At 45.9% G+C, this 27,811-nt stretch overlaps 1 protein-coding gene across 1 annotated transcript; it reads right to left on the bottom strand.

The window, feature by feature from the left end:
* Positions 1 to 120: 120 nt before the first annotated feature.
* Positions 121 to 22,023, bottom strand: LOC137556490 (phosphatidylethanolamine-binding protein 1-like). Its single transcript, XM_068271633.1, has 4 exons — positions 21,811 to 22,023; positions 5,435 to 5,541; positions 4,926 to 5,026; positions 121 to 556 (listed from the first exon to the last, which is right to left on the bottom strand). Exons 1-4 carry the CDS (start codon positions 21,943 to 21,945, stop codon positions 336 to 338), a joined length of 564 nt encoding a protein of 187 aa, XP_068127734.1. The 5' UTR covers positions 21,946 to 22,023; the 3' UTR covers positions 121 to 335.
* Between the last annotated feature and the right edge of the window lie 5,788 nt (positions 22,024 to 27,811).

The raw sequence follows: 27,811 nt of genomic DNA, 5'->3' as shown, positions 1-27,811 counted from the left end.
GTGCAGACTTATTATATTACTGCTAAGAGGACAGACCAATACACTGAGTTAACTCATGACATACAGTAAGAGCTGTGAATCAACCCCAATAGGTTTGCAGAAATATCAGGAATCAATACATTTTTGGGCACTTTTCAGTTTATTTGCAAACACATTTTATGCAACAGTTGCATATCATTCTATTATCCCAATGTAAACACACCAGCAATAGACTATATACTGTATAATATGAATATAAGTATATGTAACTTTATAGTAAAATATACCATATTAAGTTTCTTCTAGTTATATCTGTTCTTATGGACATCTCCCTGCCTTTTCACACTGATTTTGCTCTACTGCTTTACTCCCATCTGTTCGTAGAGTGCTGGTACAGATTCATCCCACTCAGCCTGATAACACATACCAGCAACAGGAGGTCCAAGTTTGTACTTATGACGGAATTTTTTGGCTTTAAACTTTTCACGATGCTCAGCAGATTTGTCACCCAGAATTGGTTCATCACAAGTCAGAGGTCCAGATTGCTCATAAACCAGCAAGGTATATCTGTGAAGACCTGTTTCAGATAGGGGGATACAGTTAGCCAGCTGATTGAGCATTAAAGAAATTAACTTTTTAAAGAGGGTCTGAAGCGAAAAAAATGTGCTACATTTACCTTTTAATTCACTTCAGTACTCTCATCAGCAGTAAACTGCCGCATCCCCGCCGAAAAACGAGGGCCCCTCAAATCCCTGGGGGGGGGGGGGGGGAGAATCTGGCCGGCACTTCCTGAAGAGGCAGAGCTCTCTGCTGTAGCTCTGCCTCTTCTGATGTCAATCGCGGCGGATCGCCGCCTCTCCCCGGCCCTCTCACTCTTCTTTCACAGAGAGGGGCGGGGAGAGGCGGCGATCCGTGCGGCGATTGACGGCAGGAGAAACAGAGCTTCAGCTCATAGCTCTGCCTCTCATGGCAGCACAATCCACGACCAAGTTGGTCATGGATGTTTGCCCAGGGATTTGGAGGGTCTGCAACCCTCGTTTTTTGGCAGGGATGCGGCAGTTTACCGCTGATGAGACTTCTGAAGCGAATTAAAAGGTAAATATGAAAAATTTTTTGCTTCAGAGTCTCTTTAAGGCTGTTTGAACTGATAGAAGTGTGGAGGTTCTTTTTACTTTCTGTAAAATAAAACAATTTGCCATTGCTGTTATGCTAATCTTTTAGCTTTAAAGAGACGCCGAGCACTTCATGAAAATGAAATTTCCGCTTACCTGGGGCTTCCTCCAGCCTTCAGTTGTCTGCTAACGGAGCTGCCAGCCGGGGACCTGGAGAGGAGCTAGGAGGACGCCGGGGGACCTTGCGACCTACGGTGGGCTGGAGGAAGCCCCAGGTAAGTGGAAATTTCATTTTTATTAACTGCTCGGTGTCCCTTTAAAGGAGAACTGTAGAGAGAGGGATATGGAGGCTGCCATGTTGATTTCATTTTAACCCCCTTGCCAGTCCAATTCCCGCGGCAAGGGGGCAGCAGAGCACTTTTTTTTTTATTTTATTTTTTTTTAAATCCTGTAGCGAGCCCTCGCTACATGATAGTCGCTGAGCAGCGGCATCTCCGCAGCCACTCCGATCGCCTCAGGCGATCAGAGTAAGCAGGAAATTCCGTTCAGAACGGGATTTCCTGCTGGGCTTCCCTGGTCGCCATGGCGACGGGGCGGGATGACGTCACCGACGTCAGAGGGAATCCCGATCTACCCCTCAGTGCTGCCTGGCACTGATTGGCCAGGCTGCGCAAGGGGTCTGGAGGGGGGGCGCGGCGGATCGGCAGGTAGTGGCGGCGATCGAATGTTACAAGCAGCTAGCAAAGTGCTAGCTGCATGTAACAAAAAAAAATTATGTAAATCGGCCCAGCGGGGCCTGAGAAATCCTCCTGCGCAGGTTACCCCGAGCTGAGCTCGGGATAACTGGCAAGGAGGTTAAGCAATACCAGTTACCTGACAGCCCTGCTGAGCTGTCTCCCTGCAGAATCACTCCAGAAACAAGCATGCAGCTAATCTTGTCAGATCTGACAAAAATGTCAGAAACACCTGATCTGCTACATGCTTGTTCAGGGTCTATGGCTAAATTATTAGAGGCAGAGGATCAGCAGTAAAATAACCAGGTAACTGGTATTGTTTAAAAGGAAATCAATATGGTAGCCTCTATATACCTCTCAATACAGTTAGAGTCACAAACCAGCAACATAAGCAGACAATGGAGAAAGAGCAAGTCAGACCAGCTGATCTGCCCACGATCTTTTCCATAATATCGCATAACATTGTTCAATGAAAATTTAATAAACAATGTTTAACTACTTCCCAACCACAGATTTTTTTCTCCTTAAAATCCAGCGCAATTTTCACATCATGCTCCTCCCATTAATTTGCCAATAACTTCATTGTTACTTATCAAACATGAAATTATCTATCTATTTATTCTTAGGCTTTCTATTGGTGGCACTTTTTGCTAAGAATTATTTTATTTTATATGCATTTAAAAGAGAAAAAATGAAAAAAAAAATCATTTTTCTCAGTCTTCAGCCATTATACTGTAGTTTTAAAATGTGGTTCGATAGATAAAACCCACAAATTTTATTTGCCCATTTGTCCCAGTTATTACAATATTGTCCCTAGTACAATGTATTGCGATACTAAATTATCTGGAAATAAAGGTGTATTTTTCCATTTTGTTATATCAAACATGCCTTTATTTGCAAAATTAACTATAATATACCCTCATGACATACATATTAAAAAAGTCCATAAGTTAACTATTTATGTATTATTTTTTTTTAATGGTGTCTTTTTTTATTTTTAAAATTGGTTTACTTTGGTAACTATAGGGTAGAGGTGTAAGGGGTTAAAAATTAATAAAAATGTACATAATTCTATATAGAAAAGTGTATAAGGGTGCGTTTTTTACTTTTTGGCCACAATATGGTGCCACACTTAATTGATGAGTACTGTAAACAGTACACCGGTACTATTAAGTGTAAGTGTTTTGGTTTCACTTTCTGAATGAAATGCCAGCACCTTGCTGACGCCTTGCTGACTCTTATTCATTAGAGGCACTGTGATCAGGTTTGGGAACAAGCTGTTCCCATTCAGCGATCACTGAACGGCGGGATGACGATGGAAACTAATGGCAGCACCACGGCGATCAGGAACAGCAAGGTAAACCAACAAGTACATAAATATACACCCCTGGTGCTGAAGTGACGTTTCCAGGGTGTATACAGGATCTTCTCAAAAAATTTGCATATTGTGATAAAGTTCATTATTTTCTGTAATGTACTGATAAACATTAGACTTTCATATATTTTAGATTCATTACACACAACTGAAGTAGTTCAAGCCTTTTATTGTTTTTCTTATTGATGATTTTGGCATACAGCTCATGAAAACCCAAATTTCCTATCTCAAAAAATTAGCATATTTCATCCGACCAATAAAAGAAAAGTGTTTTTAAAACAAAAAAAGTCAACCTTCAAATAATTATGTTCAGTTATGCACTCAATACTTGGTCGGGAATCCTTTTGCAGAAATGACTGCTTCAATGCGGTGTGGCATGGAGGCAATCAGCCTGTGGGACTGCTCAGTTGTTATGGAGGCCCAGGATGCTTCGATATCGGCCTTAAGCTCATCCAGAGTGTTGGGTCTTGCGTCACTCAACTTTCTTTTCACAATATCCCACAGATTCTCTATGGGGTTCAGGTCAGGAGAGTTGGCAGGCCAATTGAGCACAGTAATACCATGGTCAGTAAACCATTTAACAGTGGTTTTGGCACTGTGAAAAATGAAATCTTCATCTCCATAAAGCTTTTCAGCAGATGGAAGAATGAACCCACTTTTGAACCAGAAACAGCGGCAGAAGCGCCTCACCTGGGCTACAGAGAAGCAGCACTGGACTGTTGCTCAGTGGTCCAAAGTACTTTTTTCGGATGAAAGCAACTTTTACATGTCATTCAGAAATCAAGGTGCCAGAGTCTGGAGGAAGACTGGGGAGAGGGAAATGTCAAAATGCCTGAAGTCCAGTGCCAAGTACCCATAGTCAGTGATGGTCTGGGGTGCCATGTCAGCTGCTGGTGTTGGTCCACTGTGTTTTATCAAGGGCAGGGTCAATGCAGCTAGCTATAAGGAGATTTTGGAGCACTTCATGCTTCCATCTGCTGAAAAGCTTTATGGAGATGAAGATTTCATTTTTCAGCACGACCTGGCACCTGCTCACAGTGCCAAAACCACTGGTAAATGGCTTACTGACCATGGCATTACTGTGCTCAATTGGCCTGCCAACTCTCCTGATAGGGAAGTGGTGGATCCCGGCAGACAACATCAAAGGATGGGCCGCCACCTATCTGTCTGATCTGGCCCTAGTAACACCCAGAAATGGTATCTACCGGAATCTACCAATCCCCATAGGTGCTGAATACATTTTACTGTATTGTCTATTAGCTGCTATTACATTCATTTCTGTAGGAGTAGCAACATAACAAGCCAGTACAAATGGAAGTATTCTAAAGGTGGCCATACACTCGTTAGATTAGCAGCAGACAGATCATCAGATAGATTTCTGATCTATCTGATGTGTTTAGGAACATTTTTTACTAGGAACAGATTTCCAATAGATTTCAGTATGTAATCTATTGAAAATAGATCTGATGGCATTTTTTTGCCATCAGATTTCCATTAAGTCCAAAGGAAAATGATAAGCAATCTCAACAGATCGACCTAGATTTTCCAGCATGTCAGATCGATTGAAATTGATCAAAATCGGCCGCAAATCGATCGACCAGTCAATCGATTTGCAATCGATCAATCCGCCACTAATCGGCTCAGTGTATGGGCCCCTTAAGTTACAGAAACAGATTAAAGGCATATATTTTAATTGTTAAATGTCAAGAAAGAGATAAGACCAACCTGTATCTTTTCCAGGTGCAGAGCCAACAAATTTGGTTAGGGTCTTGCCACTCTCAAAGTCATTTCCTTTCATATTCACCACTATGCAGTGATGCCATTCCCTTGTAAGGTAAAAATATAGTAAATGCATATGAATTTTTAGAAGACCTCTTTTCTTTCTATGATTTCATAACTTGTCACAGAACAAAAGAGAGACTATTTTTATATTACCTTAACTTAGTTCATTTTTTTTTAAAACAAAATTACCTGTAAAACCAGAATAAATCACCATAAAACTCAAATGGCACCAATGACAACCCTACTGGGTCCATAGAGCTGTGGCACCCCCTTCTTTGTCAGCACCAGACCCCTTCCCACATTGTGACACTCTGTGACCCCACAACCAAATGACTAGGCCTGAGAATGGTCATGTGGTTGCTTGTGTAAGTTTTGCTTTTGAGGCCCCTAAAGGTGTCCTGCAGCATTATGTCTCATATCTTCCCTGTATAAATATATCTGATTTTTCTCACCCCATACTGGGATCTTCTCTGGAAGGCACATCAGGGTCGGTGGCGACAAATGTATGCAATGCATTCCGATTCATCCCATCCCACTGAATACATGGCATCTTGTTTACCTGAAAGATACCAGGTATTTATCAAAAGTTTATGAGTTTCAGTTTAAGAGTGCAGAGCTGCATAATATGTTGGCGCTTTATAAATACAATAAATAAATATAAATAAAATAGTCACATAATCTACTGTATATTTTTGTATCAGGTCAACAACAAAAAAGAAGTAACACATTTTACTATTTTGACAATCTGTGATTATTATATGTCCTGTTGTCCTCTTTTACTTTAATAAAGCTGGAAACAGAAGTGTAACGAACGGTGGAGCACAGAGAGGATCTGATTACCGGTGATCTGCAGTATCACTGGGAATACAGATATATACCAGATTATAAGTGATCTGCAGTATCACCGATAATCCGATATACCAGCTAACCTCTGTACACCTGAGTAGAGTGTAGTGATTGGTGTAACAGTAACACTTAGAGGACTAGGCCTCAGAGCAGTAAGGAGTACTGCACGGATTCCTTCCGAAGACCTGAACTCTCCAAAGCGGGAGGAGTCCAGCGGACAGTAGGAAGGATATCTAGAGAGTGACACTCTAGAGGGAGTGTCACTAACAGGACGGGAAACCGCCTCTAATAGTAAGGTCGGTTCTCGAGGTCGGACAAGCCAGGTCGTAAACACACGGACAGATAAAGTACAGATTCAGAAGACAGAGGCGGAGTCTAAGGTACAGGCAGGGTTCGGCAACAGGGTATCAGAAATATCGAGGTACAAAGTCAGGAGGCAGAAGCAGAGTCTAAGAACGAGCCGGAGTTCGGCAACAGAGTATCAGAATGGCAGGGTACAGGATCAGAGTTCAGGAGGATAGTCAGGCAGGCAAAGGGTCATAACAGATAATCACAATCAAACTAGTACTTTAGCTATCAACAGAATCTAGCTAAGTGTAGGATTACAGCTCCAGCTGGTCCCGGAACACTTAAGGATCTGACTAAGGGTCTGAGTGCTCCCACGTTGTGTTCGCAACGCCAGACAACCAGCAACTGAACAGCCGGCAGTATATATACACAGGCCTCTCTCCAGCACCTCCCTAAGTGCTGGACCAATTAGGAGTGGAGCCAGAGTCAGCTGACCAGCCTGGTCAGCTGACTCACTTCAGACTGTCATATATGCTCTGCCTCAGTGCGCGCGCGTGCGTCACTCTCAATGCTGGTGGACTATGAGTCCCAGCCACACCAGCACTATCCCTGATGTCCGCCACGGGAGCCGCCGCACTGCATGCGGCGGCCTCTCCGTGTTCACCACCGCTCACGCGGCATGCGGCGGCTCCTCCACGCGGCGCCGCCATGCTGGATGCGGAAGCAGCCGCCCTGCTCTGAGAGCAAGCAGCTGCTTTTCCGCGCTTCCTCACAGTACCCCCCCCCCCCCCCCGAGGAGTGGACTCCGGACAACTCCTACCAGGTTTCTCGGGATGTAAGGCGTGAAACTCCTTCTTTAATTCGTCCGCGTGCATGCGGCTCCCAGGTACCCATTGTCTCTCCTCAATGCCATACCCTTTACAATGCACCAGATATTGTACTGAGTTCTGCACAATGCCTGAATCTAAAATTCTCTCTACCTCGTATTCAGGTCGTTCATCTACCATCACAGGAGGAGGAGGAGTGGGGCCCACATGGACTGCTGGTTTGAGCAGGGATACGTGAAAGGACCTTACCCCACGCATACTGGCGGGAAGATCAACGGAATACGTAACGTTGTTGATCTTAGCTACCGAAAATGGACCCACAAACCTGGGACCCAGTTTATCTGAGGGCTGTCTCAGGGTCAAGTGACGTGTGGACACCCAGACCAAGTCTCCTGGCTGAAACCTCCACTCTAACGAGCTTCTCTTGTCAGCCTGACCCTTTTGACTCTGGAATGCCCTTTCCAAATTACTCTTCACCATCCCCCAGATGTCTTTAAATGCCCTCTGCCAGGTTTCCAGGGTAGGAAATGGAGACGAGACAACTGGCAAAGAGGAGAACTTGGGCAACCTCCCTGTCACGATCTGGAATGGAGAAAAACCAGAAGAAGAACTCTTCAAATTATTTTGCGCAAATTCTGCAAAAGGCAGAAATTTGACCCAGTCATTCTGCGTCTCTGCAACGTAGCATCTCAAAAACTGCTCTAATGACTGGTTGACCCTCTCCGTCTGACCATTGGTCTGTGGGTGGTAGCCTGACGAGAAGGATAGCTTCATGCCCATTAAGTGGCAAAATGCCCTCCAGAATCTAGAGATGAATTGGACTCCCCTATCAGACACTATATTTTCCGGAATGCCATGCAGCCGGAAAATGTGGATGATGAATAGGTCGGCCAATTCCTGGGCCGATGGGAGTCCTTTCAAGGGCACGAAATGGGCCATCTTGCTGAAGCGGTCGCCTACCACCCAAATGACCGACATGCCTTCAGACCTGGGAAGCTCACCCACAAAATTCATGGACAAGTGGGTCCATGGTTCACTCGGGGCGGGCAAAGGCTGTAAGGTACCGACAGGTGCCAACCGGGACGGCTTACTTTTTGCACATATTGCACATTCCCTAACAAACTCCTTGCAATCAACTGACAGAGAGGGCCACCAGGCACACCTGGCTACGAGATCTTGTGTTCTGGCTGCTCCGGGATGTCCAGCATTCTTATGCGCATGGAACATCTCTAAGATCTGGAGACGGAAGGGCAGGGGAATGAACATAACCCCTTCAGGCTTCCCTTCCGGGGTGTCCTGCTGGAAGGGGCTTAACGTCTCCTTCCAGTCTTCCCAAGTATCGGTTGCAGCCAGCACCAATTTCTGTGGAACAATGGTCTCAGGGACGGAGGGCTGTGCTGTCTCTGGCTCAAAGCACCTGGATAAAGTGTCTGCCTTAACGTTTTTGCTGCCTGGAGTGTAAGTAATTATGAATCTGAACCTCGTAAAGAATAAAGACCATCGGGCCTGACGGGGACTTAATCTCTTAGCTCCCTCGATGTATTCTAAATTCTTGTGGTCCGTGAAAACCGTGATTGTGTGCTCTGCTCCTTCTAGCCAGTGACGCCACTCTTCAAAGGCCAATTTAATGGCCAAGAGCTCTCTGTTGCCTATATCGTAGTTACTCTCTGCCGGAGAGAACCTACGAGAAAAGAAGGCACAGGGGTGTAGTCTTCCCTGTAACCCTGACCGCTGAGACAGCACAGCCCCTACCCCGACCTCCGAGGCATCAACCTCAACAATGAAAGGATAGGAGGTGTCAACATGTCTCAGGATTGGTGCGGAACAAAACAATTCCTTCAAAGTAAAAAATGCATTCTGAGCCTCAGGAGACCAGTGGGTAGTATCTGCCCCCTTTTTTGTGACACTGGTAAGGGGTGCAATGATCGTGGAGTACCCTTTTATAAACCTCCTATAGTAATTTGCAAAGCCCAGGTATCTCTGGAGGGCTTTCAGGCCCACAGGTTGCGGCCATTCCAGGACAGCTGTGACTTTAGCAGGGTCCATTGACAAACCCGAGGTAGAAATCACATACCCCAGAAACGTGACGGATGTCACCTCAAAAATACACTTTTCCAACTTGGCGTACAGCATATTTTGTCTCAGTTTGTTCAGCACAAATTTGACATGGATCCTGTGTTCAGAGGGGTTTCGGAATAGATCAGAATATCGTCGAGGTACACCAGAACAAATCTGCCCAAAACCTCTCGGAATACCTCATTAATTAACTCTTGGAAGACGGCTGGCGCATTACACAACCCGAAGGGCATCACTAAGTACTCGTAATGCCTGTCGGGTGTGTTGAAGGCCGTCTTCCACTCATCGCCCTTTCTAATGCGGACCAGGTTGTATGTACCCCTCAGATCCAACTTCGAGAAGATCTTAGCTCTCGTGACCTGTGTGAATAAATCATCTATCAGAGGTAACGGATAGCGATTCTTCACGGTGATCTTATTCAGGCCACGGTAATCAATGCAGGGTCGCAGGCCTCCGTCTTTCTTTATAACAAAACAGAACCCTGCCCCGGCAGGTGACCGGGACGGGCGAATGAAGCCCTTGGCCAAATTCTCACGGATATATTCTTGCATGGCCAATTTTTCGGGCCCAGATAAATTGTACAGATGACCCCGGGGGGGGGCATACAACCTGAACGGAGATCAATGGGACAGTCGAAAGGGCGATGTGGGGGCAATTTATCAGCGGCTTTGGGACAGAACACGTCAGAATATTCAGAGTACGGTTCTGGTACACCCTCCACCTGAACCCCGGTTTGACCCAAGGTCAGGTTCCCTAAACATTGTTGGAAACAGTGGGGTGACCAGGCTGTTAACTGACCAGTGGCCCAATCTATTTGTGGTGAATGAATCTGTAACCACGGCATGCCTAGGATGATAGTGGAGGTGGACATGTGTAAAACAAAAAACTGTAGGTGTTCCTCATGCAGTACCCCTATAGTGACCTTCACCTCTGGAGTCTGTGACAGGGGACGATTCCGTTGCAGGGGAGAATCGTCCACTGCCGTGACTTGAATGGAAGGTGTCACGGGTGTGAGAAGAATACCCAATTTCTGAGCAAATTCATGGTCCATAAAATTAGCCGCTGAACCAGAGTCAATAAAAGCCTCAGTGGCTACAGACTTATTCTCCCATGCAATGGTACAAGGGAGAAGTAACCTTTTCTCCTTAAGGGGTGAGAATTGTGTGCCTAGGGTGTCACCCCCCACTACTCCTAGGCAAGCTCGTTTCCCGGCTTGTTGGGGCAATTTCGTACCCTATGCCCCCCTTCACCACAATACAGACACAGCTGTTCAGTCATTCTCCGTCTTCGCTCCACCTGGGTCAGTTTCGACCGACCGATCTGCATCGGCTCGGGAGGAGGCAAGACTGGAGAAGATGAGACAGAAGAAGATGCAGTAACTAGAGGTGCAGCCGAAGGTGCCGCGTAGGATGCTAACCTAACACGCTGACTGCCCCTAGTCTGTCTCTGATGGCGCAGCCTGCGGTCAATTCGGATGGCCGATGAAATGGCCTCATCGACTGTCTTGGGTTCGGGCTGGCTCAACATCAAGTCGGAGACCTCATCCGATAACCCAGAGAGAAAGCGGTCTAACAGGGCATAGGTGTCCCACCTGGCCGTAACTGACCACCTTCTAAATTCGGCCGCATAATCTTCGACTGGACCCTTGCCTTGCCGTAAAAGCTTGAGCTTCCGCTCAGAGGTTGCGGCAAGGTCTGGGTCGTCGTAAATTACTGCCATGGCTTTAAAAAATTCCTCTACAGAGGTCAGAGCTGTGTCTCCGGGGGGCAGGCTATACGCCCAGGTCTGGGAGTCACCGGACAGTAAGGTTTTGATAAGCGTGACTCTCTGGGCCTCAGTACCAGAGGATCGTGGTCTCAGTTCAAAATACGATAACACTCTACTCCTAAAATTGCGGAAGTCAGATCTGTGGCCAGAAAACCGTTCGGGAACGGGCATACGTATGTCCACACTAGGAGGGGATCGCACCTCATCCACTGACATCTGGAGGGTTTGTACCGACCCTGACAGAGCCTCAATCAATGCTTTGTGTTCACCCAGCACTCGATTGACATTCTCCACTGAAGTGGCAAGTTCCCCCAGAGGACCAGTGCATGCGTCCATTTTGACAATCCTTGGTCGGAGAAAGATCTGATAGCTCTGCAACATTTGCAGGAGCTGGCGTTTGAGAGTTCGGTTTACCCTGATGATATGGAATCGGTTCCCTTTGGGTCGGGCCCCTGCTTCTTCCTTCCTCGGCTGGAGGATGTTGGACTCAGAAATGAATCACGGAAATTTCCCCCGTTTAACTTAAGTCCAAATCTGAAAACATTCATTGATGTGGTGGGAAAAGATCTGGTTAAATTGAAGGGCGATAGGTCATCCGTTGACAACCTTGAGTTGGATGAACGTGAGACACTTAACGAATTAATAGAAAATAGGAGGTGGATCGTAAAACCTTCAGACAAGGGGGGCAACGTGGTCATCCTATCTGTGGATTTATACAGAAATATGTGTCTGGACATTCTCAGGAGACGTGAGTGTTATGTGAGGGTCCCGGCGTCCAGGGTCACCATATGTCAGCGTAAACTTTTTTCAATTATTGACGAGGCAGTCATCAGGAATGTAATAGATGACAATACGGCACAGTTTTTGAAGGTGCTGAGTCCCATATGCCCCACCTTTTATGCGTTACCAAAGGTGCATAAAAGGTTGGATAAACCTCCCGGCCGTCCAATTGTCTCGGGACGGGGTTCGCTGACGGAGAAGATCAGTGTCTATATAGACCGTTTTTTACAGCCGCATGTGCAGGCATTACCTTCATATATTCGGGATACATCCCATCTTTTGCGCGTTATAGACGGATTACAACTGCCCATAGGGACACTATTGGTGACCTTGGACGTGGAGGCCCTCTATTCCAGCATTCCGCATGAACTTGGAACACGGGCGGTGGGCGTATTTTTGAGTGAGCTGGGTATACAGTGTACTGCGCACAGTGAGTTCCTACTGACCTTACTGGAGTTTCTGTTGACTAATAACATTTTTATCTTTGAGGGCTCCCACTACCTCCAGGTGCAGGGAGCAGCGATGGGGACTACTTGTGCCCCATCGTATGCAAACCTGTACCTGGGGGAGTGGGAACGGTGGCTTTTTGCTAATGATGGTCTCTCGATGTACCTGTGCCACATACTGGCATGGCACAGGTACATTGATGACATCATCATGTTTTGGACAGGGGGTGCTCCCCTACTGGAAAAGTTTGTAAAGACGTTGAATGATAACTCCAGCAATTTGAGATTTACTATGGAATATAGTACCTCGGAGGTCCCCTTCCTTGATATCTCCGTCCGTATAGATGGGAATGGCCAATTGACAACGCGCCTGTATAGAAAAGAAACCGCAACTAACTCACTCCTTAGGGCAGATAGCTTTCACCCCGCGCATACTGTAAGGGGTATTCCTACTGGTCAATATCTGCGACTAAGACGCAATTGTTCTGAAGATGGGGCCTTCAGGGAGGAGGCCAACATCTTGAGGAGGAGATTCAGGGAAAGGAGATATCCAGAGGGCACCCTGAAAAAGGCCTTCAGAAGAGCGGATGCCAGTGCGCGAACTTCTCTACTCGCGACTGGCCCCCGTTTGAGGGACAATTTTGGACAAACTGTGCGGTTCTGCACCAGGTATTCAGCTCAACACTCCAAAATTGCTCACATAATTGAGAAACATTGGCATATTTTGACCAATGATTCCAGATTGAACAAAATTATTCCTACCAAACCTCTGTTTTCTTTCAGACGGGCCCCTTCACTGAGGGATAGGGTGGTTAGCAGCCACTTTTCGGATCCATCTATTGGATCCAAACATTGTAAAGTGACAGGCACTTACACCTGCGGTGGCTGCACGATGTGCAGGTACATACAGGTGGGAAAAAGTGTCAGGCTGCCGGATGGTAGAGACTGGAAATTGGCACATTATGTTAATTGCAACACCACTTTGGTAGTATATCTCTTGCAGTGCCCCTGTGGGGCATTTTACATAGGTAAAACCAAACGTGAATTATGCTCACGTATGTCTGAACATGTTACGAATATTAAAAGCAAAAGCCTTTCCAGTCTCACTCCCGTGGCCAGACATTTTAAAACCATGCATCCGGGTAGTCCTACCGCAATGCGATTTGTAGGCCTTGATCGGATCCATGCCTCCATCAGAGGTGGGGACATGGATCGCCTATTATTACAAAAGGAATCACGATGGATTTTTGAACTGGAGGCCACTAGGCCCCCCGGTCTGAACGAGCATACTAGTTATGCTTCATTCTTGCCACTCTGATGGGTCTGTGGGAGCTTTGGCTGATCTGGTTTCTGTGACATGTTCTGTTGATCTCGTGGGGTGGTGGGGGGGGGGGTTTACCGCACATCGCCAGACATGGAGTTGTAAGATCATTGTATAGATATTTGCCATATTATGGGCTGATGTTTGCCTAGATACCAGGAATATTTAGATACGCGGCTTATGTTGATATGAGCCGCGATTTATGTTAAGTTCCTGGGCATTTGCATGATTATCGATAAGATGCTCTTTACTGTCACTATATATCGAGATTAGTTTCTATGGTGTTTGTAATTTAAAAGGTAATGTTCTATATACTGCATTTGGGGAGGATACAGCGTTTGTTTACCTGGTGCTGCCTCTAAGTGGTTTCCCTTCTTGGTCTGACGTGGGCTGGCGTGTGTTCGTCCTCGCCTGCCCCCTCCGGCGGCGTGTCTGGGTGTGGGGGCGGTGCCTGGCGGACGCGCCGTGTGGGTTGCTTAGCGGCCTTCGCGTGGTGTCTGCCTGCCCCGCCCCGTCGCCCGGCGGTTGTTCGGGCGGGTGGGCGGTGCTGTGCTGACGCTGCGGGTGGATGATTTGCATCTGCCCGCGGCGTCGGTCGGCTCCGCTCTCCCGCCCGGCATTGGCCGCTGGTGGGGGCGGGCGTGGCATGGCCTCTCCGTCCATTCCGGACCTTGGGGGGAATAAATAGGAGGCGACACAGGAAGTGTCATACCTCCAGAGGAAGCCGGAAGTCCGGCGAAACCGGTCGAGGACGCATGTGCTGCGTCCCGGCCTCCCCGCACCACGCACCTTGGACCTGCTTGGCCACTACCCTTGCTCCTGGACATCCAGCTCACCCTGCAGCCTCACCCTGCATCCAGCATTTGTCAGCCTCAGCCGGAGACCAACCTACAATGACTGATCAGTCACAGAACATCCAAGCTGCCTAGAGAGTTACTCCTGGTTGACTCCAGTGGAGAACTACAGCACATGTAAGAACGTGTCATGTTGCTTAAAATCTTGTTTGTTTCCTCATGCTGCCATTAACTGGCTGAACTGCGCTGGGGGCTTGCTTGCTGTTTTGCTTCTGCAGCTATCCACCTGATTGAACTGTGCTGAATGCCATTACTAACCTGATTGAACTGGGCTGAAGCTGTGTGTGGCATATACTATACCTTATGAAGGGAAGTTGTACGCATGGACGCCTTTCCCTGTTGCTTTGATTGGAGGCTTATGCTACTGTGGCTTACTACTCTTGCTGGGCTCCCTTGCCTATTGTTTCCCATTGGACATAACGATCCTGGCTTATCAATCTGCTAGCCCAATGTTCCTTTCTATGGTGTTCACACTGGGAATACATGAACTAACACAATGATACTTGATGTTATTACATTGAACTGTCCGTTTGGTCTACAATTAGAACTTTCATATTTTCCATGTGGATTCGGTCTCATGATCCAATATTAATGTGTGGACCAGACAAGATCATAGGCTGATTGGACATTGGGAGTCTGAGCTCAGACGGGTACACCGGTGTCTGTGGGCTTGCAGTGGGGCAGATGCATATGCATCACTGCAATTTTGATTTTAGGTTAAGTTGGGACCATATTGAGTAAGGGAGATTGAAGGTTGCAGGGGAGGGGCTTGTTAGGTGGGGTGGGTGCTTGAGTGGGGAGGTTTGGGAGGCTCACATTTTTAAATGGTTGTGTTTTGATATAGTAATCAATAAAAGTTTTTTGTAGATATTTTCATAAAAAGAATTTGAGTAGATTTTGTTTGGTCTGGTCCATACCCACCTATATACATCTCACAGTGTTTTGATTTACATGCGTCCATTTTGTTTTAGGTCTGGCGTTCTGTAACGAACGGTGAAGCACAGAGAGGATCTGATTACCGGTGATCTGCAGTATCACTGGGAATACAGATATATACCAGATTATAAGTGATCTGCAGTATCACCGATAATCCTATATACCAGCTAACCTCTGTACACCCGAGTAGAGTGGAGTAACAGGATGGGGAACCGCCTCTAATAGTAAGGTCGGTTCTCGAGGTCGGACAAGCCAGGTCGTAAACACACGGACAGATAAAGTACAGATTCAGAAGACAGAGGCGGAGTCTAAGGTACAGGCAGGGTTCGGCAACAGGGTATCTGAAATATCGAGGTACAAAGTCAGGAGGCAGAAGCAGAGTCTAAGAACGAGCCGGAGTTCGGCAACAGAGTATCAGAATGGCAGGGTACAGGATCAGAGTTCAGGAGGATAGTCAGGCAGGCAAAGGGTCATAACAGATAATCACAATCAAACTAGTACTTTAGCTATCCACAGAATCTAGCTAAGTGTAGGATTACAGCTCCAGCTGGTCCCAGCACACTTAAGGATCTGACTAAGGGTCTGAGTGCTCCCACGTTGTGTTCGCAACGCCAGACAACCAGCAACTGAACAGCCGGCAGTATATATACACAGGCCTCTCTCCAGCACCTCCCTAAGTGCTGGACCAATGAGGAGTGGAGCCAGAGTCAGCTGACCAGCCTGGTCAGCTGACTCATTTCAGACTGTCATATATGCTCTGCCTCAGTGCGCGCGCGCGTCACTCTCAATGCTGGTGGACTATGAGTCCCAGCCACACCAGCACTATCCCTGATGTCCGCCGCGGGAGCCGCCGCACTGCACGCGGCGGCCTCTCCGTGTTCACCACCGCTCACGCGGCATGCAGCGGCTCCTCCACGCGGCGCCGCCATGCTGGATGCGGAAGCAGCCGCCCTGCTCTGAGAGCAAGCGGCTGCTTTTCCGCGCTTCCTCACAAGAAGTACCAGAAATGAAAGGCAAAAACAGTGGACAACTGAAGAAAAAGGATGCAGGACAGGACAGCTATAAGGAGGCTTAGTACTTGTTGTGGCACCAAATCAACAGAAAGGTGGGCAGCCTGGGATACAGGTGAGTAGCCAGAAGAAAACAGCAGGATAAATTACACTGAACAGATGTTAGGAAGCTATGGAGGTCAGTAGCATAAATAGACCTACTCAGTAACCCAATAATCAAACCCATATCAACAGCAGATCAACTGGCAACCATATTACAGTAATGCAGGTTTCCATAGAAAATTCAAAGAACTCTTCTAAGCATGTTTACCTACAGAGGTATACAGTACATACTGAGAGGCACACCTGGATTATCAGAAAGAGCAGTGGACTTTATCCCTTTATCGCTCCAATGAAACGACTTAAAAATAGCAACCCTTTCTGTAGAGAATTGTATTTTTGGTGAGCAGAGAGGAAGTTTAGTGCTCTTCACTGCATTTCTCCTTTAGGCCTACACCCAACCTCATTTTTACGTTTTGGACCTTATAGACACAAGCAGATATTCACTTGCAATCAATCTGATTAAATGCTCAGAAGTCCAAGAAATGGCAGTAATGTCTGCAACTTGTATCAATCCACATACCCAGAGTTTACCTCCAGTGATTGTGTATGCCAAAATTGCTAGTTGTGGAGAACTCCTGCAAAGGTGGAACTTGATTGGTCCAGTTTCAAGCTACATACATTTGCATACAACATTTGCATAAACCTGCAATAACACAGAATTATTTGCATCTTATTGATCATCTCTACTAGTGACACAACTACACATGAGGTTTTATCAGGGCCAGTTCTAGACTTTTTGCCGCCTGAGGCAAACTTGTGAGGATGCCCCCCCCCCTTCCCTCCCCACGATAGGTAGGCTGGAGGGGATAGCAGGAACGGGGTGCAGTGGGCACAGCGGTGGAGAGGGGGGTAAATTTGCTAGCAGCGAGCGGGGAAGCAATTACTCACTTCCTTACTTGCATTCCACCTCTCGGCGCTTCACTTCCTGCAATGCCGTCCACTGAAGTACGGCATTGCAGGAAGTGATGTGGTGAGCGGTGGAATGCAAGTAAGGAAGTACGTGAGTAATTGCTTCCCTGCTTGCTGCTGGCACATTTAGCGAAAATAGCTGGAGGGGGAGCGAGGACGGGGGGAGCCCCAGGTGAGGGAGGGGGGTGTCTGACCCCCCTCCCCACGGCTGTGCCTGCTGCTCCCCCTTCCTGGCTGCTGCCCCCTCCAGCTCGCTGCCCGCCACCCACCCAAGGCCAGATGACCGCCGCCCCCCCACCACTTCCGACGCCTGAGGAACCGGCCTCACCCCACCTCATGGGCGGCCCGGGACTTAGCTTTATTCTTACAACAGAGATGTTATTATATATAAAAGCTTTGCTTTATTCTTACAACAGAGATGTTATTTATTATATATAAAAGCTTACTGTGTACAAATCATACATACAGTCACAATATGCATCTCTTATTTTAAAAACACTGTGCTGTGCGTCTTTATTGCAACAGCACAGGTAACTGTCTTTTTTTAATTTGTTTATTATTTCATGTTAGTGGGCAAAGGACCGCAGTAACTGTATATACAAGTTATTTTGGTGACTTAACAGAGAAATAAACATTTTATCGTATTTTTTCTTTTAATTACAGTTTAAATTATACTTTGGAGTCAATGCATTTTTTTACAAATCCGACTCCAGGTACCCAAAAACGGCTCTGACTTTGACTCCTTGACTCCGACTCCACAGGCCTTCTTATAATAAAGAGTTTTATGTTATCTAATAATTTAGTAATGCACACTCTTATTCCTGGGGACCTGCCAGCAAATTCTCTATCCCCAGCTTTATAAATCCACCCCTTCGTGCCATTAACCTACAGCTAATAATGCTGAATTTTGTAAGAGTTTATAGTAAATTGGCTTTTAAATGGAATTCCAGCCAAATGTGTTAATGCAGTTGTTGATAGATTGGGGAAATATATTTGTATTTCTGTCTGGGATTCTCAATTTGTGTCTCAGCTAAAGTATTACCAAGAACAAAATCTTATATGAAATCAGACCAGTATATGATGTATAAGGGCCTAGTGAGAGTGGTGAAGGTAGTATGCGATGGGAAGAGGTGTCTAGGAAGGAGCGCAAAGATGGGAGAGTGCATAGGAGCGCAAAGGTGAAAGAGTGCCCAGGAATGCAAAGGTTAGAGAGTGCAAAGGTGGGAGAGTGCCCAGGTTAGAGAGTGCAAAGGTGGAAGAGTGCCCAGGAGTGCAAAGGTGGGAGAGTGTCCAGGAATGCAAAGGTTAGAGAGTGCAAGGTGGGAGAGTGCCCAGGAGTGCAAAGGTGGGACAGTGCCCAGGAGTGCAAAGGTGGGAGAGTGTCCAGGAATGCAAAGGTTAGAGAGTGCAAAGGTGGGAGAGTGCCCAGGAGTGCAAAGGTGGGACAGTGCCCAGGAGTGCAAAAGTGGGAGATTGTCCAGGAATGCAAAGGTGGAAGAGTGCCCAGGAGTGTAAAGGTGGGTGAGTGCCCAGGAGTGCAAAGTAGGAAGAGTGCAAAGGTGGGAAAGTTAACAGGAGTGTGAAGGTGGGAGAGTGTCCAGGAGTGCAAAGGTGAGAGAGTGCCCAGGAGTGCAAAGGTGGGAGAGTGCCCAGGAGTGCAAAGTTCTTTGGGGAAAGAAATATATTGTAAAAATAATAAAATAAATGTTTATTTAAAGATAAATAAACCCTGGGGGAGCGATCAGACCCCACCAACAGAGATCTCTGTTGGTGGGGAGAAAAGGGGGGGGGGGGAGAATCACTTGTGTGCTGAGTTGTACGGCCCTGCAGCTTGGCCTTAAAGCTGCAGTTGCCAATTTCAAGAAAAATGGCCTGGTCTTTAGGGGGGTTAACACTGTGGTCCTCAAGTGGTTAAAAGAAAACATCCATATCCCTCTTAGTTAAGGTTCCCTTTCAAGCAGACAGTAAAATGAAGCCCTGTCCAATAAAGGATACAAGCTCACATTCTTATTATCAGATCCCTATTATGGACGCCATACATGATCTGACAGAACTGATCTATTTCAGGTTGGATTAATCATCTTCATCCAGTGGTGGAGCTAAGGAGCTATGGGCCCCAGTGCTCCTGAAAGCACTTTATACATAACGATGTGGAGCACCAAAACCTGCCAAGCACAGCTGCAGTGTCAGAGGTGTAAGCAGGGGAGGGGAATAGTTTTGTTAATTACTACTATAGAGATCATTACCAGCATAGCTCCAATGAAGAGGTAATACAGCGGTTAAAGGAGAGCTCCCTGTGGGCTTTTCTGGATTAGGGACTCTGCTGTGGTTGCTACCTCTGCACCCCCTATTGCCGTGCCACTGTCTTCATCAAATCTGCCATAAATCTATTGTATCCGCTGCAGTCAACTGAACAGTCGTAGGTAGCAGCGTTTCCACTTGAGTGTAATACCCTGTGTTTGTTTCGCACGGGCAAACACTGCCTATTTCAGCAATAGCATATTGTCTGAATCGTATGGCGGTGCAATTCTGGGTGGCAAGCAACAGTTCTTTGTTTCACGAATGCGGCTCCCTATTGCTGTGTATGGCATGGCTACAGGGATTCAGATATATACCCACATCTCTGCAAGTGCTCAGTGGAAACCGGCCCTTAAAGCGTATAGCAGGCCACACACACATAGATTTTTCCTTGCATGCTTGATCTCTCTGTTGGCTAGATGTGGTTTTGGATCACCTAATCTGCCCTGAATGGCTAGCATATGTCCATATAGTAGTCTATTGTCCCTACTGCAGTCCAGGGTCTTATCCATGATACCTCCCAACTTTTTGAGATGAGAAAGAGGCACACTTTAAGACACGCCCCTGTCACACCCCTTATCACTCCCCTGCCTTACACCTAGCCACCCATGCCATAAGCAAAAGATGGAATTTTAGAATTCAAACCCCACTGATCCTTTCTATCATTACTAGATTTTATTCATATTAACAATTGAAATAAACTATATATATATATATATATATAGAGAGAGAGAGAGAGAGAGAGAGAGAGAGAGAGAGAGAGAGAGAGAGAGAGAGAGAGAGAGAGAGAGAGAGAGAGAGAGAGAGAGAGAGAGAGAGAGAGAGAGAGAGAGAGAGAGAGAGAGAGAGAGAGAGAGAGAGAGAGAGAGAGAGAGAGAGAGAGAGAGAGAGAGAGAGATTGGAATAAAGTTTGGAGTCAATTAAACACATTTTCAATAGTAAAATACATATATTTACACAGATCTGTACATCAGTCTTGAAAGAGGGACAAATTATGAAGTAAGAGTAACAGTGGGATTTGGTTCCCAAAGAGGGACTGTCTCTCTGAAAGAGGGACAGTTCGGAGATATGCTTATCTGCCACTGCAGCATTTTTGGAGTAGTACAAGAGGCGATACGGTTCTGGTGGGGGACAGTCAGTACCAGTCCAGCAGACTGTTTCACATTATACAGTATATCAGCAGGCTTTACCACTATATAGGGTTCTCTCCCCAAACTTGAACTCCACGTACAGTATGTTCAGGTACCCAATGCCTTAATGGGGCTTTCTGTCTATGGGAAGAAAATAATCCTTACAGAAACAATCATTTCTCTCTCTTAGGCTAAGTAAGGGATCCCCAAGGCTAAAGCTACGTACACACTTCCAGTTACTGTCGCCCAGGACTCAAATTCTTGGGCGACTGTTTGGGGCTAAGTTATGTACAGGACTCAAATTCTTGGGCGACTGTTTGGGGCCAAGTTATATACAGACAAGTTACTAGCCTAGAGGCTAGCTATGCTTCTGTTGCAATGAAGGGAGCTTGAGGGACGATGGAGCAGCTTTCAGGATGAGTGAGGGAACAACTGGCTCGAGGGTCAGTTAGACATTTCTGAAGGGCTAGCATGTCATTACGGGGTTGCCATACACATGCTAGATTCTCGCTTAGGGGGTCTTTATCGACTGCCCCGGCAGAGTTTAATCCAACATGGCTTAATGGAAGGACACACAGGCAGAATAAAAAAAAAATCATGAGGTTATTTCTTGGAAAAAAAACATGCCCAGGCAACATGAACAGGCTTGCAGGCAAAGAAAACTGTTCCTTCACCAAGCTAGGTGCACTGCTGGGCAAAACTGACATTCAGGACACCTGGAGGAATGGACATGACAAAAGTAAAGGAGAGGCTTGATATAGAGCTGGAATGAAAGCAAGGCATCTTGGGAAAACCTAACCTCAACACGTAAAAGCAGGCGATTAAATAGGTATGTGTTTGGATGCCGAAGGAAAAGTGGAGCAGCCCATGCAAACATGGAGAGAACAATCTCCATGCAGACTCAATCATGAGTGGCTCCAGTGATGCAAAGCAAGAATGCCAGCCATGTAGCTCACCCATTGGCATATTAATATGTGCTACCGTGATCTTTTGAATGATGGTCCAGATTCACTTTTCATTTAGATGATGTTGTGTGACCACCAATTTACCATTGGAGTTATCCAATAATCTTCATAAAACTGCATAAAGTGCTGTGACCCATAAAATGTAGATACACTGTATCATGCTAGTTTTCCTTTTATTGCACTATTCTGGGTATTAACTTTAGCACAGGCAGACATTCTTGCATTATTTAGTTAGATCAGTATAACTATAGCATATGGTTCTGCAGCAGTTACCTGTTTAGGGGTGAGGACTTGTCCCAACTTTTCTATGCATACATTTCCAAAGGAGACTTTCAGTGGCTTTTTTGGCTTTTCTTCTACATCATGCAGTGCCAGGTGTCCATTCCAATCGTCAATGGAGAGAGGCATTGTAAAGAAGTGATCTCAGAGGCAGGAGAATAAATCATACACTACAAGCACTGAGCTGCGATGCAGGATAAAAGGAGCACAGAGACTGAGTACCACACCCCTCCTGCTCTGCAGCCAGTAGGAGGGAATCCGGGACCTCAATGTCTTGTTGGTAGTGGCTGCAATCGGACTCCCTTCCTACTTTGGCACAAGCCTTGCAACAATAAACAAAGTTAGATCTGGATTTTCATATTTTTTTCCTCCTGGCACTCTGGCCAGGCAGTGAGAAGGGTTCACTTCCAGAGCTCTGCATTTGCTGATCTGTTTCTCAGATTATGCTTCAGCTTGTGTCATTGCCCAGAAAGAAGGCTTACATGCAGTGTTGCAAACTGTCAGTAAATTTGTGGACAGTACATGAAATAAAGTGATTTAATAACCCTATCCATCTAAAGGGTCCCTGAAAACAAGCTCTTTGCTGCAATGCTATACTATAGACATATTAATTACTCTCACACACAGTTTCTTTTCCTCCTCCCTTCATTTTAGCTCTGCTTGCAGTAATACCAAGTCTCCCACTCCCTTATCCCAGCCACACACAATCTGGGGGCTAGAATGACCAGTCTGTGACCTGTCTACAAAGGAGCAGCCACTAGCAAGGATGGATTCAACCATGTCAGTCAGATACATCTGTAGTTAACTTTTTGCAATGATAACTCCACCATTTGGACAATCTGCTCTATCCAAAAGTCTCTAAGTTCAGTTTATGATGTTTACAAATGACAATCGGCTCCTGTTATTGCTGCCTTAATTATTCTTATCACCCGTTAAATACATGCATTGATTTTTCTGATCAATTTCTGGCACATTCAATCACTTTGAATCCACAATTCCTTTACTTGTCTACTCATTTATTGTGTTGAAGTTTACTTAAAGGCACCCTGAGAGGACCCTTAAAAACAAATCTGGACTTACCTGGGGTTTCCTCCAGCCTCCATTAGCCTGCAAGGTGACTCAGCATTTTCTGGGTCCCCTCTGTGGTCCCGCTGGCAGCACTGTTAGCCCGGCTACTTTGGGCGAAGTAGTGCGCAACTGCGTATGCAAAGCCTTGAACTAATGGGGACCACAATAAACTTGGGGGGAATCCTGGGAAAGGGGGAAGGGAGGCAGCTGGCTGGCTGATTTGCCAAGTTCCCCTGAGTGGCAGTGATCGTGGACAAGCTCTTTGGACAAAGGCGCTAGGCTGAGTCATAGACACTTGTTGCTGTATGCTCCATCCCCCATTGCCTGATGAAGTGAGACCACACCTGCGAAACTCGTTGCTTTGACCTTTTGGAGTGTATATATACAGTAAATGCATTTGCTTGTTGACATAATATCAACCTGTTTTTGTGTCTGCTTGGAAGAGGTAAGTCCACCACTGCCTCCCCCGGTTTTTTTTCAGTTTTGCTACTTTTATTCTTTTGGCGCCTTTGTTCATTTCCACAAGCGCTTTCTTTAACTGTGCATGCATGGTCCAGAACTCGTGTCTGCGCAGTTCTGAATCGGTTGTCACTGCTATTGAGAACTTACAGAAAAATACTCAACAGAGGGATCCAATCAAATACTTAGAGGACCAGGGACACTGGAGTGATCCCGAAGACAATGAGCAGCATCAGGAGGCTATGGAGGATGTAATCTACCCTACCATGAGCTTCAATTTTTTGGCTCAATTCGGGAGTACTTTAACTTATTTTATACAATATTTTACATAAAATGTGTTAATGTTTTGCCTCTGAGAAGTTTTGAAAGTGAAAACCCTTGCATCATACTGAGGTTATTTATAAGCAAAGCATTAACCTGAGTTAGTTGCAGTATCCAGGGCTGGGCCGAGGTAGAGGCCAGATAGGCATCAACCTCCACTGAGTGCAGCATCAATCCCCCCCCCCCCCCACACACACACACACCACCACCAACACCTCGCAATTGTTGTGCGTGGATTGCAAGGTAGTAGTACGTGGTTGTAAGGGGTGGAGGAGTGGGACACATGGGGGGGGGGGGTTGGCAGTTCAATGGGTGGGATTGGAGCTATGAAAACGGCAGGTAGGCTATGTTAAATAGAGAATCTGTACGGTCTGATTTGTACAATAAAAAACATACCAATCGAGTCACTGTGATATCCTGGATTCCCCCTTTGCCATTTCTGCCGCTCCCCGCCGCGATCCTGGCTTTTAATCGCCAGTTTAAGGCAGTGTTTACAAACAAAAAGCATGGCCGCTAACCAGGAAGTGATGTGTATATAATGTGTGTGTATATATATATATAGATATATATATATATATATATATATATATATATATATATATCTATATATATATATACATACATACATACTCTAATATGTGTGTGTGTATGTGTGTGTGCATGTATGTATGTATATACATATAAACTGTATATATATATATAATGTTACAGTATACCACAAGTTTTTTTTTACATAGTGAATTGTCTGCAGTCCAGTCTGGGATTCCCGCAGTTTCTCAGCATCTGACGGGTAGCTCCCTCCCCCCTCAGCCTCACAAACAGCATCACAGACAAGCTGAAACTGAGAGCAGAGACGCTGTCTGTGAGGAGTAAACAAAGAACACAGAGCCTGCAGGGGGCGTGCGTAAAGGGACCCATACACTGGTCGATTTCAGCCATCGATCGATTGATTCTATAGAATCGAACGATCAGAAATCGATTCTTTCAAATCTATCAATCGATGGATTTGTGGCCAATTTCGATGAATTTGATCTATTTGACAGGATGGAAGATCTAGGTCGATCTGCTGCTGGTAGCAGTTACATGGCACATAGAGTTGCATTGGATCTAATGGATCAATAATGCATTTAGATAGATTTCCAATATATTTCATTCTGAAATCTATTGGAAATTTGTTCGTAGTGTGTGGCACACATCAAATAGATTCCTGTCAAATTCGACTTGACAGGCATCTGACAGAAATCTATCTGATGGTAGAATCTTCTGCAAATCTATAAGTGTATGGCCACCTTAAAAAAATTGTATTCATTACAACAGAGGCAGCCCAGAGACTCTTTAAGGCCTGCTTGAATGAGTTGAAGGTGAGGGTAAGCCTGATGGGCGTAGGGAGGGAGTTCCATAGGGAATGCTCTGGAGAAGTCCTGGAGCCTCGCAAGTGAGCAAGTAACACAAGGGGTGGACATGTGTTGGAGGAGCAGAGAAAGCAGGTTGGGCGTATCTCTGGACGAGATCCAAGACGTACGAAGGGGAGGTATGGTAGATGAATCGGTATGCTAGGCAGAGCTGTTTAAAGGAGTACTGTAACCTAAACAACAACCCTTAAAAAAAATGAGTTCAACTTAACTGGGGCCCCCCGCAAATGTCCTGTGCCTGTGCTGGGATTGCGCCTGCACCTATGCGTACTGCGCCTGCACAGGGAGCTCCCGGTGAAGTCAGTGGGAGAAAAGACGCACGTGGCAGGCGGAGTTGCTTGCGACATTACATTTACAAAGACCAGAAGCGAGTCACTGTGGGGACCGGAGGATCGCTTTGTCCCGTGCGGGCACAGAACGTCTGCAAGGGGCTGTTAGAAGCCCCAGATAAGTTGAACTCTTTTTTTAGGTTGCAGTACTCCTTTAAATTTAATTCTGAGGGGGACAGGAAGCCAGTAAAGGGATTTTCAAAGAGGGGCAACTGAAGAGGAGCGAACCTGATAGCTGTGTTAATAACAGGTTGCAGGGGTCGAGGTCCAGACAGGAGATGACCAGAGCATGGACCAGGAGCTTGTATTAAGGGGGAAATAAGTCCTCTCATACTTGGGAGACATCTGGCTACCTACACTTAATACTGGGGGCACATGTGCTACTTATACTGGGAAAGGCAACCTTTGTGGTGGGGGGATAGCACACTTGCTGTCAGAATGATCAGCAATTGTACAAGCAAGCAATAGAATGAAAGATATCCAGCATTGTAGCTTTTGCAATTTAAGCATCCATTTATTCACAACACAAGGTAGCATACAAGTTATAGATATACATTCCTAGACATGCCAGGTGAGGGCAGTGGGTGGTGGGTGAATGGTGCCTGTGGCGCTTCCTGCAGCTGTTTATCTAAGAATATGTACATATAGCTTGCTAGCTACCTTGTGAATAAATAGACTTTTAAATTGCAAAAGCAGCAGTGCCAGATATCTGTCATTCTATTGCTCACTCTTATCTTACACTATTCTTTAAAGGAAACCTAAACTGAATCCAAAAAAAGAGACTTACCTGGGGCTTTTGCTAGCCCCCTGCAGCCGCCCTGTGCCTGCGTTGGGACAAATCGATCCTCCGGCCTCCCGCAGCGACTCAGTTTAGTTTATGGCGACTGATGGCCACTGCGCCTCCAGGAGGGTCCTGCACTTTCGCAGTATGAGATTTTCTCGTACTGAGCACGCACAGGATGCTCCCTGCGATGGGAGCATAATCAAGGATGCACGCGGCCAGGGACGCACAGGCGCAGTGGTCATTGACTGGCTCAGTTGATGAAAACGAAACTGCGTCGCTATGGGGGACCGGAGGATCGGTTTGTCCCACTGCTTGGAAGACAGAGCATCAGCAGGAAAACCAGGCAATTTGCATTGTATAAAAGGAAAGCAATATAGCAGCCTCCATATTTCTCTGACTTCAGATGTGCTTTAACCTGCACTGCGCATCAGTTATGCATTACAATTGCATTTAAGGTGACTGTAAGCCAGCCCTAATGCATGGTGCACACTTCTCTCAATCACATGCCTTTTCTTGAACACAAATTAACATTTGAACATTTCAATGTAAGTTAATGGCATTGTTCAGACTTAAATGTTAATTTCACATGCAGGAAAAAAAAACTGACAACAGTGCAATATAATTTTGCATAATGTGTGCAATTTCTCATTGACTATCATTAACCAAAACGCATGTGCCAAAACGCATGTTGTCCTGTTGTAACGCACACAAACATGAACAGCGTCAGAAAGTTTGCAAAAAACATTTGGGCATCAGTTTTTTATATGTGACCCTCCAGTCTATCGATCCGCATTTAGCGCAGCCACCCTAAACTTGCGATCCGTTTGGCAGAACAGGCCAAAGTGATCTGTTTAAACAGAGCAATGTGAAGGGAATCTCTTGATTAACATAGGATCAGTTCACATCCGTAAGTAAGTTATGGTCCACTAAACAGACCTTTTTTTATGCCAGTGTGAACCAGCCTTCAGTGCCATTGCCTTGTGACCCTGCTATTTGTCTGCTGGTTTTTGTACTTCAGATCTTTATATATATTGCTGTATATATTGGTGTTTGTTCTGTATTAAGCTAGTTAAGTTAGCTAGGATTGTTGTGTTTGCTGCTGTTGTGGTGGGGAGCTTTCTGAATATTGTGGTTCTGTTTATGCTTGCGGTGATCTCATTTGTAAACAGTGCACTTGGTTTAAATAAATGTTATTGCTTCACTATAACCTGGTGGCTGCCCTTCTGTACATTACTGCACACGTGGTCATCTCCCCTCCCAGGTACTCAGAGTTTGGACCATGGCTTTTCTCCCATTTCTACCAGACCTAGGTGATGTACATGTCATCTATAGCATTAGCAGATGTGAGCTAGTACTGGGGGAAGAAGAACAGCCATAGTACAAGCACTTACATAATGTAGGCAAATGGGAGAAGTCAACACTTACACAACACTGGGAAGTAGTGGTGGAGGTCGGTGAGGCAAACGGCAATACTGCACTAGTTAGCACTAGGCTTGCTGTCTTTTATTCTTTTTAGCATTTAAAAATACAAGGGTCATCTGGAAAGTAAATACCATTTTCATTTAATCAATTAAGGAAACATTTTATTTATTTAATTTATATAGTTCGGCTCTTATTCAATT

The sequence above is a fragment of the Hyperolius riggenbachi genome, chromosome 1, assembly GCF_040937935.1.
Source record: "Hyperolius riggenbachi isolate aHypRig1 chromosome 1, aHypRig1.pri, whole genome shotgun sequence".
NCBI lineage: Eukaryota > Metazoa > Chordata > Amphibia > Anura > Hyperoliidae > Hyperolius > Hyperolius riggenbachi.
Note: the sequence above shows the minus strand (reverse complement) of the source record. Positions and strands in the feature narration are given on the sequence as shown.

What these genes read in the sequence shown, in the direction of transcription:
- LOC137556490 (XM_068271633.1), bottom strand. Translation starts at nt 21,945, where the DNA reads ATGCCTCTCTCCATTGACGATTGGAATGGACACCTGGCACTGCATGAT. An exon ending in AAGTCCTCACCCCTAAACAG is followed by an intron (nt 5,542 to 21,810) that starts GTAACTGCTGCA and finishes GGTATCTTTCAG; the next exon opens with GTAAACAAGATGCCATGTAT. An exon ending in AGAGAAGATCCCAGTATGGG is followed by an intron (nt 5,027 to 5,434) that starts GTGAGAAAAATC and finishes TTACCTTACAAG; the next exon opens with GGAATGGCATCACTGCATAG.